General features: G+C 40.7%; 2 protein-coding genes across 2 annotated transcripts; both read left to right on the top strand.

Moving 5' to 3' along the window:
* Nucleotides 1–165: 165 nt before the first annotated feature.
* slc25a27 (solute carrier family 25 member 27) lies at nucleotides 166–6877 on the top strand. The gene is made up of 9 exons (XM_084081874.1): nucleotides 166–380; nucleotides 1350–1541; nucleotides 1982–2066; nucleotides 3102–3224; nucleotides 3391–3503; nucleotides 4857–4941; nucleotides 5032–5124; nucleotides 6354–6456; nucleotides 6629–6877. The coding sequence occupies exons 1-9, from the start codon at nucleotides 275–277 to the stop codon at nucleotides 6698–6700; spliced, it is 972 nt and encodes a 323-aa protein (XP_083938000.1). The 5' UTR covers nucleotides 166–274; the 3' UTR covers nucleotides 6701–6877.
* A 1242-nt stretch (nucleotides 6878–8119) lies between these two features.
* On the top strand, nucleotides 8120–9930 carry ptrhd1 (peptidyl-tRNA hydrolase domain containing 1). The gene is made up of 2 exons (XM_084082512.1): nucleotides 8120–8395; nucleotides 9515–9930. Exons 1-2 carry the CDS (start codon nucleotides 8186–8188, stop codon nucleotides 9683–9685), a joined length of 381 nt encoding a protein of 126 aa, XP_083938638.1. The 5' UTR covers nucleotides 8120–8185; the 3' UTR covers nucleotides 9686–9930.
* The last annotated feature ends 3431 nt before the right edge of the window (nucleotides 9931–13361 follow it).

Genomic DNA, 13361 nt, shown 5'->3' with positions numbered 1-13361 from the left:
TGGATGATGGGACGTGTAGTTTTTGTTCCCGGTGTTCCAGGTTGACCAGGGGCATTACAGCAGTCTCTTAGAACTACACTTCAGTGGATTATGTAGCAACTAAAGGTCTGTGGAGTAAAGTAAACACAAGAGCTGCTGCTGCACGCTATGGATTTGATCATTTGAACACATCGCTGTTGCTCTCCGTGTAGTCTTGGATTGCGCGGCCACGTGTGGCTTTTTAGAAGCGTTGTTTGAAAATAATAACGCCACTCTTGAAGACTAGACCAAATAAATGGGTCAAGAGCAGGATGAGGACGGGTCGGCTGTGAGGCTCTCACAGTGGCCGCGGCTCTCTAAGTTCGTCCTGTCAGCGTGTGCTGCAGCTGTAGCTGAAATTGGTAGAGTACGTTCTACTATCACGTGTGTTTGTGTAGTACAGTATGTGTCAGTGTGTACAGTATTTATTTTACATTGATTGAGAGCTAACCTCGCGTCACCAGACTTTCCACCTCGGACGGAGTATGTATGATTGAGCAACTGACTTTGATTGGGCAGCGCCGCAGCGGGCTACATGCCAACCATAAGGCTCTGATGCCAACTAATGCAGGGACAGTGGTGGAAAAAGTACTCACATGTTTAACTTAGGTAAAAGTATCAATACTGCAATGTAGAAATACTCTGTTACAAGTAAAAGTCCGGAATTCGAAATTTATATGAGTAAAAGCACAAACGTATTGGTGTACTTGAAAATGTCTAAAAGTCTTTTGAAAATAGCAGATTTACAAGCTCACAATGTGTCACGTTGCGCAAAGTACCTCAAAATTGTACCTAAGTACAGTACTTAAGTACTTACTCAAGTAAATGTACTTGCTACTTTACACCACTGTGCAGAGGCACCTGCCATGGTGCTCCAGACTGCCAAGGGTCCTTTCGAATCAAATCATCGCAATATGTATGTCCTCAAATGCAAACAGATTAAGGTAACCAACTATGCAGGCAACTGATGAACAGAGATACAATCTAGCTTTTTAACCATAACATCCTAGCTGTTGACCATAATAACAGCCTTTAAACTCTCGGCAACCTACTCTATATCTATTAATAATTGATGGAAGCAGTGTTATCTATGCGAGTTTCACTACAAGTGAACTAACTGAACTGAGAGGCCAGGTGGGATGGATTATGGGGGCGTAAAACATGGTTGCCCTCAATGCCCTGTGTCCTTCTGCAGGATGACCTGGGCATGACTCTAATGTAACTGGGAGTTAACAACACATCCGTAGCACCAACAGTGGTTATTAACAATAATAATCTGTGGCTGTTCATATGTGCACCTCTCTCTTATCTCTCTTATCTCTCATATCTAGTCACGTTTCCTCTGGATTTGACCAAGACGCGACTTCAGATCCAGGGGGAGACGGCGCTGCTTCGGCATGGAGGTTCTGCTGGCACTGTGCCCCCTTACCGTGGGATGCTGTGGACTGCAGTAGGCATCATCAAGGAGGAGGGACCCCTTAAACTATGGCAGGGGGTTACTCCAGCGATTTACAGGCACATAGGTGGGACAGGCTAACTTCAAGATTATAAGGGTAGAGTTTATCATTGGAAAATGTCTTCCTTGATGGCTATATATGTTAAATAGGCATATTATTCTAATCTAAATACCACCCCTGAAGGGGCAACGTGTGTCTGAAATCCATATGCAACAGCTCCGTGGGTGGAAATAAATGTTGTGGCAGTGACAAGCAATTTGTATTTGATATAATTTTAGATACATTTGATCTGTCTAATTAATCTCAAGACACAGTCCAGATGCGTCAAGATAAATGCCCGGTAAGCAGGGTGTTCATGGTTGGACACATTATCCCTATGATTATTTTGTGTGGAAATTCTTATTTTTCACAGTTTCATTGAATAGCGGCCTTTATCTGACTCTACTGTAGCTTCTTCAGTATATTGTGTTGCTTAAGTGTGTAAACTGAGTTCATGTGTTATCCAGTGTACTCGGGAGGACGAATGGTGGCGTATGAACACCTAAGGGAGTCTGTGCTTGGCCGCTCTGATGACAATAGTTTTCCTCTCTGGTGAGATTATTATTTTGCTTCTTTGTGCACGCACACACGCACGCACGCACGCATGCAGTATATCTGCATCTTTATTCTTTAGAGTGCTATTTCCACCTCTGTTGGTGGTTTTTATATTCAGTATTCAGTGTTGTGTTCTAGTTTTTTTCGGAAGGTATACGCTACGATACGATGCGCGTGGTCGTGGGTATACGCTCTCGCGTTTTCAATGGATGAAACAGTTTTTGAAGGTATACGGTAGCGACGAAACAAAATCTCAAGGTATACGCCGTACACAGCATCTGACGGTAGAACACACCACTGTCAGTATTGACTATAGATGAGCACCCAAGGCCAAGGAGGCAATCAGAAGAATCGCACCTGCTCCCCATTAAAAAGTGTAAACTGCAAATATAACTTTAGTAGTCTTGGGAATCAACGGTTTCCAAGCCATGTCGTCCATAGGTCTGTTTCCGTTATGTGAGGCAGCTTGATGTAATTGGTGTAATGCAGGATAAATCTGTCATGTCTAAAACCTTTATAAGCTGAAATGGACAGATGGCATGTGAAACAAATGTTTTTAAATTATTATTTGCGTTAAGTAATAATTAGTTACAGTACATAACCGTTCCAGTGAAGCTGCTACATGGCTAAGATTGTTGTTGTACTGAGCAGCACCCAGGTGTGACTGAAGCAGGGTGTTGCTATAAATGAGCATTCATACTCAGGAAACATACCCTGCATAAATAAAGGTGTAAAAAAAATAAAAAGGGGCCCAGGCGGCTGGCGTAGGTGTCCAGGCACGTGTGTTGTGGGTTCGAATCCCGATCCCGACGACCTTTGCTGCGTGTCACTCCCCATCTCTCCATTTCCTGTCAGTCTACTACTGTATACTATCAAATAAATGCAGAAAAAGCCCCAAAAATATAGTAGTTTTGGAACGTTATCTTGGGGTGGAATGCAAGAGTAGACACGGTTCTGCTCGGAGTGATCAAATTGAAATGAAATTCTGTTTTCAAGCCTTGGTTATGATTATCCTTCATCTTTATCTTACAGGAAGGCTGTGATTGGAGGTATGCTGGCAGGGGCACTGGGACAGTTCCTTGCCAGTCCTACTGACCTGGTCAAGGTCCAGATGCAGATGGAAGGAAAACGTCGGCTTGAGGGCAAGCCTCCACGGTGTGTGTGTGTGTGTGTGTGTGTGTGTGTGTGTGTGTGTGTGTGTGTGTGAGTTTCAGAGTATTCTCTAAATGCTGTCTACAATAGCTAGCTTCATCCCCCAAATCTGAGACTAACATTAACTCCTGTCTCTGCGTGGATTCTTGTGGTGTTGTTATTATTGCAGTGTCCATGGAGTGTACCACGCTTTCATAAAGATAGTCTCAGAGGGAGGGATTCGGGGCCTGTGGGCAGGATGGGTACCAAATGTCCAGAGAGCAGCACTGGTCAATCTAGGAGGTACTGTGTTACATCTACTGTTCATTTAAATACCACCTGTGAATGATGATGAGTCTGTGTATGTAAACTGGTCTTTTGTTTATAGGTGCTGTTAAGTGATAGCCTGGCTCCAGCCCGTGAATCGCTAGCCACGCCCATTAAAAAAATATGTTCAGGCGATTCTGGTCTGGTGACGCTCTCATAGGAGGTCTCAGCCTCGGTTGAAAATCTGTACGACGAATCGGGATCGGGATAATCCAGTATGAACCAATCGCCAAAGAGTCTTTGAAAAAAAAAAACGTTGGCCACGCCCCCATCTCTGCAATCAGCTGCATTGAGAGGGCTTTCAGACTGAATAATGGAGTGAAACGAAATGAAAATTCAGGCTGAGTGTCAGGCTAGTTAAGTGATATTTTTTGGTTAAAACAAAAGCTTTATTTGTTTAAGCTCTATATTCTGATAGTAATCATTCATTGCTATAGAGTTCAGTAACAGAAGTCTCCCTGTCTCTTCAGCTCTCCTCGCATCAGGAGAGAGAACCCATTTATCAACTTCAATTATCTTGTGTTCCAGGTCCAATTTTGTCTGCTATTTTCCCCCCATCACTTTCAATTTCACTTGTTTATAATGTATGTATCCTGTATGAGTTCTTTCTCCTGATTGGATAAAATTGGTATCCCGACCGAACTGAAGAGATCGTGACAGAACAAACACTATAAAGCAATGATTACTGTCAGTATATAGCAGGGTTCCCCAATAGGCGGCCCGCCTATTGGGGAAATAATAATATCTGTATTACTGTTCAAGCAGACTAACAAACACATCTGTAAGTCAATTGTTGATTCTGGACTTATTTTGATTTTCATGTACAACTGGCTGCTGTTAATCTGTATTACTTTTCAAGCGGACTTATTTTGTTTCCAGAGTGCATTTTTTCCTTTTGTGACCCTCAACACAGGATTTAAGAATCCCAGGCCTAAAATAACACAGTGTCAAATTAGCTCGATTAGAGGGAAAAAATGAATAAAAAACAAAAAATTTGGCTGCCCCTGGCCCTCGTCTTGGTACCCGAGACATAACTTGGGGAAAAGTAATTGGGGAACCCTGGTATATACTATCAGTATTTGACACTTAGTTTACAAGAAAATTACACTTGCAGTACCGTAAATCCTGTTCATAATGTCTCACTTGAACTCTTTGCGTTTTGTAAGGAGGGCAATGCCGGGTGGTCAGTCATTTCAATGCATTTTTTCGCTTATGAAATCCACTGCTATGTCAAACTTCAAACCCATCAATTGCTTTGCCGATACATCTGAATATTTCTGCCCTCAGACTAGAGACCTTACTCTTATTCTCGTATTGTTTTCTTTTCAGATCTCACAACATATGACACCGTCAAGCACTTTTTACTAAGGAATACCTCATTACAAGACAACAGCATTTGCCATGCCTTAGCAAGGCAAGTTTATGGATTACTCATAGGAATTCAGCAATGTCTTGATTTTACAAAATAGTGATGAAACTGATAAAAGGTTCTCTGCCCACCCAGTACATGTTCAGGTTTGGTTGCCGCCACCATGGGAACTCCTGCTGATGTCGTCAAAACGAGGATCATGAATCAGCCAAGAGACAAAAGTGGCAGGTGAGACTAACCTATCATCCCAAGGTGCTACAAAACGTTCAGAGTAGAAACACCACTCCAACTAAAGGAGCCAGGTTCACATTGTGTCTGTCTGCCTTGCTGATAGTCTCGCGTGGCCAGACTGCTGCCTCCCACAATTTTCAAATGTTTCTGGTCATACAGTCTGGGACTCTGATCATGATTAAAATATAAAGCTAATATAAATCAAAATCATCTAAGCATATTTAGCTTGATGCTAAGCAGAAATGGAAATTATAAAATAAAATGTAAAGATATTTTAAACTATATAGCTTCCTCTCTCGGATTTCGGGAGGTGTAGTTCCAGACTCTATATAGCATGCGGAGATTGTGGAATAGTTGTCTGAAACTACCCTGCTGAAGACAGTGAAAAGGGTTTTTGTCTGTATAAAAAGTAATCCATAGTAGCATAAAAACAATACAAATCATACTGTGTACTCTATATACCATAATATTTACTGAATAAGATTTTACTGTTGCAGGAACATTTTCAGTATGAGAGTAAAATGAAATGTTTAGTATGTTCAGTGCTGACACAGATGACCAGACTTGTACAGATGTACAGTGCTCAGCAGGGACATCTTTAGACACTTTTAGGGTGCTCAGTCACCCTGAAATTGTATTTCAACACCCATGAAAAGAAAACAATTAAATAAATTAAAAACAAAGTCCCCCACTTATTTTGACAATATGGCTGCAAGTTTGGGGTTGACCACACACCTGTAAAATCTGTGTTACAGGCGTGATCAGCTGTTTTTCCCATCAGTAGTTTAGTTTTGACATGCATAATGAAAAGCCCCTCTCATTTTCTCTCCTGTCTGTAATGGATCATTTCATAATATCCATAAACATTTCTCATCAGTGCAGTTTTGTTTTGAGACACTTTCATTTTCTAGCTCCTGCAGGGGCTCAGGATGTGGCTATTGTCTGTATTATTGGTGTATGCTGTAATAATTACTGTTGTATTCATTGTTATCCAATGGCTTGTTTGGGTTGAGCCCGCCTAAAGGGCTGCTCCTAGAATCGCCCCTGTCTTTTTGAGTGAATAATATTGCCTGAAAAGAGTCCTGGTAGAGTTATTTGCCACATGCCACGTGCAAAATCATACAGTGTGTTCAGGCAGTATAATAATAATAATAAAATATTTTAAGGTGATCAAACTTCAGGCTTGTAAGGGTCTTTTCAGTCTTGTAAGCTTTTTACTTCCTCAGGGGCTTGCTGTACAAATCTTCTATTGACTGTTTGGTCCGGTCTGTTAGAGGGGAAGGGTTTTCTTCGCTCTACAAAGGATTTCTACCTACATGGATGAGAATGGTATTGCACACTCCCATCTGTTAATGACCTTACAATCACACACATTCTTGGATGTAGTTCTAGTAGGTATAGATGTAGAATATTTCCTGGAGCAAGTTTGTGTAATTCTCAATTGAATGGAAAACGAAGAATTGAGCTCTCACATCAGTGTACTCTTGTCATCCTTCTGCAGGCCCCCTGGTCCATGACATTCTGGCTTACATTTGAACAGATCAGAAAAGCAGTTGGCATCAACTCATTCTGATGCCTGCCTGGGCTGCTGAAGTGGGTCAACTCTGCCTTTGTGTCCAGTCCAACAAACAAAGTGCTGCTATTCTTCTCTCAGATAGTGTTCCATAGTCTGTTAATTGTGCCATAGTAATGAATTGTTGTACAGTACTTCACAATGAAGTCAGGCTTCAATGAAGCCCGACTTCATTGCAAAGTACTGTACAACAATTCATGCAGTGCTTCACACAGACCATAAACTCTTTATAGATACCAAAACTCACACACACACTCTGAAGGTCTGAAGCAGTCTTGGAGATATACAGCTTTGTACAGTAGAGTAGTTCGGAATGTGATGGAGAGTGGCAAATTATTTATTCTGGACCAAACAATGCCATGATGAGAGCTTTGCAAAGAAAATTGAGTTTATTAATAGGGTTAGGGCAAAGAAAGAAAGAATTAGGCTATGCAAATGTTTCATCATACATTAGCTCAACATATGTGTTGTATGAGTGAGTCACTGTGTGCAATAAATGTTGACATGATGACTTATTTTATTTTTTTAATCATTGGAGAGTAACCCACTCCATAACACACTATGACACAGATTGGTTTGGATGCTCTCGTTTTTGTATCCAATGCTTTCTGAAACAAAGAACCATTTATTTTAGATTATGTGGAGCCTCTGCATGTTTTGAAAGCTGCCACCAGAGGGCGACGGTTACTTTCTCTCCCATATAAAGGGGTACGCTTTTATAAACCGGAAGTAAAATAATTGTAGAGTTTAGAAATATTCCATCGCCGGGGGGGACGGTCGTGCTATGATTGGCTAGTTGGTTGTCAGGCAAATGCTGATGATTGGCAGATGTTAACTGAAAATAAATGACGTTGATTAATATCAATCATTTGAAAGGGACAACATTGCTGTCGACACTGGACAGCCGCTACAGTCTGTATCAGCACATAGTCCAAACCATCAATCTCTGTAGCCTACAGAGATTCAACCTCTAGCCTACATAGAGATTGGTGGTTTGGACTATTTTCTTTGGGAGATGTATATTTGAGTTTATACACAGGCAGTGGTGCACCGGTGTAAAGTCATTGCTTTCACTCCACTACATCTTAAAGGCAAATATTGTACTTTTACTGCACTGCAATTCAGATGTAATGTTCAGATAATTTATTAAAAACATACATAACCACTTTTAATACATTTTAGATACCAATACGTTTGTACTTTTACTCATACATTTTGAATTTCGGACTTTTACTTGTAACTGAATATTTCTACATTACTTTACTTAAGTAACATTTTTTTGTACTTTTCGCACCACTCGCTAAAACGTGTGTAAAGGCAAACCACTGGTGAAGGGTGTAAATAAAGCGGTTGCCTAACAACTAACTCAACTGGCAAATCACTACGTGACCGCCCGTCCGGGCCATGGGATCTAAAAACCTCATTCATGGATTGTTGTAGTTCCCTCCTTTCCACGCATGTTCCCACGTCCACCGGCTGACTGAAATGGCAACACCGGGATCTGGAGCTCCTAGACGACTGGTTCAGTACGTCGTAGTTCGGTCAGATCTAGTCCACGCTCTGAGCTGGCCCCTGGGCGCGGTCATAACGCAAGCATGCCACGCTGCTACTGCAGCCATTCACCTGAATTATGGCGACAATGACACACAGGAGTACCTGGCAGACCTGGACAACATGCACAAAGTGGTTCTTGGGGTAAACAATGATCTAGCAAGTTCACTTTTTTCATTTAAAGCTGCAATCCAGAACATATTTTACTGAATATAACGTTATTTTAAATAATCTGATTCTGTGTACATATAACTAGCACACCTGCAGTAGGTTGGAGTTGGATGTGGTCTCCACTCTTCCAATGAGAAATGTATCTAGAGTCTAGACCCTGGTGTATAGGACACCTGCCGGTGGACAAGTAGTACTGCCCGAAGCCCATAAGAGCATCTGACTACGACTGTTGATTGATTGATTGAATAACAGTTTGCAAATAGTACAGTTGTAAGATTATACAATGGTGCCAAAAGGATAACACAAAAAGCCCCAAGGGCTTTTTCCATTGTAGTCCTGTGTATTAAATTCATCGATACATTTAAAGGCAAACAATAATATACAAGACATCAACACTAGTAGCAATAAAAAAAACGTATGTGTACAGTCACTACGTGACATGTAGTAGGCTATGTCCTAAATAATGCAGTGGTTCCCAAGCTTTTTAATTTCAGAGTTTATACAAATGGAACCTTACGGGGGGTTATGGGGGGCCATAACTCTGTCAGGTTCCATTTGTACACACTCTGAGTTACAGACCTGTTAGGGTCCATTTGGAACCCCCTCAAAATATGAACCCTGAGGGTCCCTTGACCCCACTTTTAGAGCCACTGACTGTCCTAATGTGGATAAAGGCATTCCATTCTATTCTGTTCTACCAACTGTCTGATTACATTAGGCCTACGGATGCATCCGTTATTACACCTGCTGTTTAATCGATTATCATCCACAGATGAAATTACCTCAAACATCAACCGGGCTCAGGTTGTGTCGTGTCAGCTTGTATGTGTCAGGGTTTGTCAGATTGTAGCAATAACGAATAAGAAGATTTAATTGCTTTATTTAATACTATGTCAACCCCATTGCAAAATTGTATTAATGGATGAAAGCAGGAGTACACTATATGGTGTAAAGTAATTCAAGCAATATTGTTTAATCAAACAAATAAAGTAAGTTGTATGGAAATGACATGGTTACAATTCAAAGTAGTTTGAGTACGATATTGGCAATTACTAGACATCCTAACCTAACCTAGTGTGTTTTGCTCCTCAGGCACCGGACCAGGCATCTCTTTCCACCTTATCAGAGACACTGGCAGAAAAGGGTATTGCCCATAAGCTTTGGATTGAACAACCTGAGAACATCCCCACCTGTCTGGCCCTGAAGCCTTATCTCAAAGAGACGGTCCACCCGCTGCTACGCAAGTTCAAACTCTTCAAATGACAGCAGCTCATCTGCCCAACACAGAGACAGCCCAACTATGCTCTACTCTATGCTGGTATAAATACTGTATGCCTGCAGCATCAAATAACATTAATGGAGAAGACGGCAGGGTCTCGCCACAGGGAAGGGATGATGTTGGATTGGGCCCTAATTTGAATGTGAACATTGCATAACCCAGAACGCATTTGCATGGCCTGTCTTCTTTTAAGTGAGTGGCAATTCTCATTATTAAAAGAATTTCAGAGTGACTTGTACTGTATTAGTTAATTTAACTACTTGATCCTGGATCTAATGGAGCCTTATAGTGGACCCCACTGTCTGCAACAGTCAGTCTAGACTTTTAAATATGGTTCCCTTGGCTTGCCTCTTGTCACAGATCTGTGCACAAAATAAAGGATAAAGGAATTATATACAGCTGTGTGGTTATTGCCCTATGACTTTTTAGATGCATAAAGGTAAGTAAGTAGCCATGTGGCCCATCAGGTCAGGAGCCCATCTCCTGTTTCTGTAGCATGAGGCGGCTTGATGTATCAAGTACATCCCCTGGCCATGATGTACAAGTACACCCCCTAGAAACTACGCTGTGTCGCAGGGACTCACCCACAATCCTTGATGCTGAGTGCCCAGCAGGGAGGCTTTGGGTACCATTTACCTGTGTATATAGTCTTTGGTAGGACTCAGCCAGGGATTGAACCCCAATCTCAGGGCAGACATTCTTCTTTTTTTTCATATTCAGTGACATGCAATTTACATTAAATTGAAAGAAATGTTATACATAAAAAATAAAATGACTTTAAAATGGAAAACATTTATAAATAAGAAGTAAATAGACAAGCAAGAATATATATAAAAAATAAAACTTGAGAGTGGGATCCATTTGACCCCATCGGCCAGAGATAACACCTTTAAGGTATAGAGACCCGACACACAGCTCTACCCACATGTAGACTCTGCATCCAGATATTCAACCACTGATATCCATCTCTTTTTAAAGATTGGAAGCTTTAATTGTAACTGGGCTGTCATGTGTTCCATCTTATATATCTGCTTAACTTTTTGTAACCACTGGTCAATTGTAGGAGGGTTAGGCTTCATCCAATGAATAGTAATAATCTTTCTTGCAACCACCAACAGAATATGCATTATTTAGCACTGGTCATTGTCGAAGTGGTCAAAGTCGACAGTGGGTCCATGGGAATATGCATTTTGAAGATTTTGTCCAGTTCTACTTAGACGCTTTTCCCAGTATATATCTGTATTTTCGGGCAGTCCCAAAATACTGTATATGAGTATGGTTGCATACTCATATATATATTTACATTTATATATATGTTTACGTGGGGTGTTCAGAGAGATCCATGAAATGGGCCTGTTCGGTTCTCTTTTAATAGCATCCCAGTCTTTATTTTTCGTAATATAATTTCTGATTTGTAGGTACCTAGAGATCTGTTGAAGGCAGGGTGAACTTATCTTGGAGTTGTGAGAAAGATTTGAATATTCCCATTAAACATATAATTGTAATTAACCCACTTTCTGCCAACCTTTTATATGCACCCACATGGATGGAATAAACTCTGTTTCCTACAATAGGCATGGCAGGGCAGACATTCTAACCAAATTTTCATTGCTGATTAGGTAGCATGAAAATACAGGCAATGAGCCAAAGTTTCTCCTAAAAAACGAACAAGAATTGCAATGCAAGTTCAGTGGCACTTTATACACAGGTGGTGCAAGTTGCACATTCAACTCTCATGGCATATTCAAATCTCTAGCTCTGCTAATCCACAACGGTTGCCATTATTTGAGTGAGCACCAGTTGCATTCCTAAACTGTATTTGAATTAAAACTATAAAAACCTGATTAAAATACAGTGTTCCATATTACAATGGGCAAAAGGAAATTAAAACAAATTAACCCTCTACTACGCCAACACAGTAATAGTGAACAAACATCTGACTAAAAGAAAAAAAATCTTCATTTTATCAAATCCTCAGAATTGCTATCATCTGATGGGTGTGTGTGATGTTATTTGACAGACAACAGATGAGCAGGTAAGGTGCTGCAGGGGAGAAGAGCTGGCTTGTTTTGAAACAATGGCTTGTTATCATAATGAGTAGGGCTGTGTATCATACAATGCAGCTTTAAATGAGATAATTGGATAATTGCTCCATGCTTGTGTGCAGTTATTCGGCACAATGTTTTCCTCCACAATAATAGGGGACTTGATGTATCAGTCACCATATTTACTGTGTAGGCAGACATTATAATGTTAGGCGTTAATTATCCCCATGTCTGCTGTTTAATTATAATCATTGATATTCATAGAGAAACGTGTTATTTCCACATCCTAAGAACTATTATACACTGTATACAGTATATTCTGATTCAGATATACACTGTATATTTTATACGTAAAAGAACTATACCTATTGTTGCTACTGCCTTGGATATTTGTAGTATATGTATATAAAAATGTATGCACTGTGTATATTCTGGTCACATTTTGTACATTCTACTGTATAGACATTGTCAGTAGGCCTATTATAGTAGTTGAAGCTAAAATTGTCTAGATGTTTAACCCCCTACAAACAATTATATAAATCCATTTCACTCAGCCTTTATCTTTTTCTCACAAGAGCCCCACATCAAGTGGCCCTTTTCAACATAGATAAGTGCTCCTCTATTGTTCACCAAATATCTTTCCCTTTATATTGGCACATTTGTACAGAGTTAAATTAACACTGAGTATTTTACTGTGTAGAGTGAGTATTGCTCTATTAAAGAGCCTTGTTAGATAAAACCAGGTGGTCTTGATCCTGCAGTCATAGTTCCAATCGTTTCATTGCAGAGTGAATACAATCAACAACCCAACTGTACATACAGCCTGTATACCTTAAAGACCTCGCAATTGTGTTGTGCATCAACATGGATGGCAACGTGTACAGTACACTTGAGATGATAGACAGATAGATGGATAGATAGATAGATAGATAGATAGATATGAGCCTAGATGCATATAAATTGTCCATTGTGTGACCTGTAGTGCAGGTGTTAAGCAACGTGCGTGCCACATCAGTGCAACCACGTTTCAATTCAGCATTGCAACACTGGATAGATAGATAGATAGATGTGTGTACATTACAGTCAGTGCTTCATAATTGTCTCACCGTTTCTCATCATAAAACAAATGATAATAATTATCAGCGCAATGCCAATCAAAAAAGTGTCCATTCAAAAAAGTGTCCATTCTCACACAAAAGTGTGAGAAGTGAAAGTGCTTACAGCGAAAAACAGCACAAAGAACCCCACCCTAGGAATGTCATTAGAGGTCAGAGTCTTTGAAACATCTATTTATTCCAGGTTAAGTTATGGTTGACCTGGCCAAGCGACCATTGTTGGTCTCATTGTAGATCTTCTTCAGAAATGTAAAACAGTACGAGTACAGTCAAACACTTTGTCTAAAAGAATAACACCAAAAAAGTCCTTGCGGTCTTGTTTCCATTGGGGTCCTAACATGCCTGCTCCTCCCCTTGCTGTGAAGTGCCTCAGCGTTGTCAGACCAGTCCAACGAGCAGTTCAGGTGCACTCCTAGAAATTTGTAGCTGTCCACAAACTCCAGTCTCCACCACCTCCCCATATGGTGCTGGGCACCGGGGGTACTCTCTTGGTCGTGCAG

Source organism: Gymnoscopelus microlampas, assembly GCF_963454915.1.
Source record: "Gymnoscopelus microlampas genome assembly, chromosome: 16".
Lineage (NCBI taxonomy): Eukaryota > Metazoa > Chordata > Actinopteri > Myctophiformes > Myctophidae > Gymnoscopelus > Gymnoscopelus microlampas.
The sequence above is the reverse complement of the archived record's forward strand: the minus strand, read 5'-3'. Positions and strand labels throughout refer to the sequence as shown.

Bases quoted from the DNA above. Each gene is read 5' to 3' on its own strand.
- ptrhd1 (XM_084082512.1), top strand. From the start codon at position 8,186: ATGGCAACACCGGGATCTGGAGCTCCTAGACGACTGGTTCAGTACGTC. The intron at 8,396-9,514 runs GTAAACAATGAT...TTTGCTCCTCAG, and splicing joins TGCACAAAGTGGTTCTTGGG to GCACCGGACCAGGCATCTCT.
- slc25a27 (XM_084081874.1), top strand. From the start codon at position 275: ATGGGTCAAGAGCAGGATGAGGACGGGTCGGCTGTGAGGCTCTCACAG. The intron at 2,067-3,101 runs GTGAGATTATTA...TTTATCTTACAG, and splicing joins GACAATAGTTTTCCTCTCTG to GAAGGCTGTGATTGGAGGTA. The intron at 6,457-6,628 runs GTATTGCACACT...ATCCTTCTGCAG, and splicing joins TACCTACATGGATGAGAATG to GCCCCCTGGTCCATGACATT.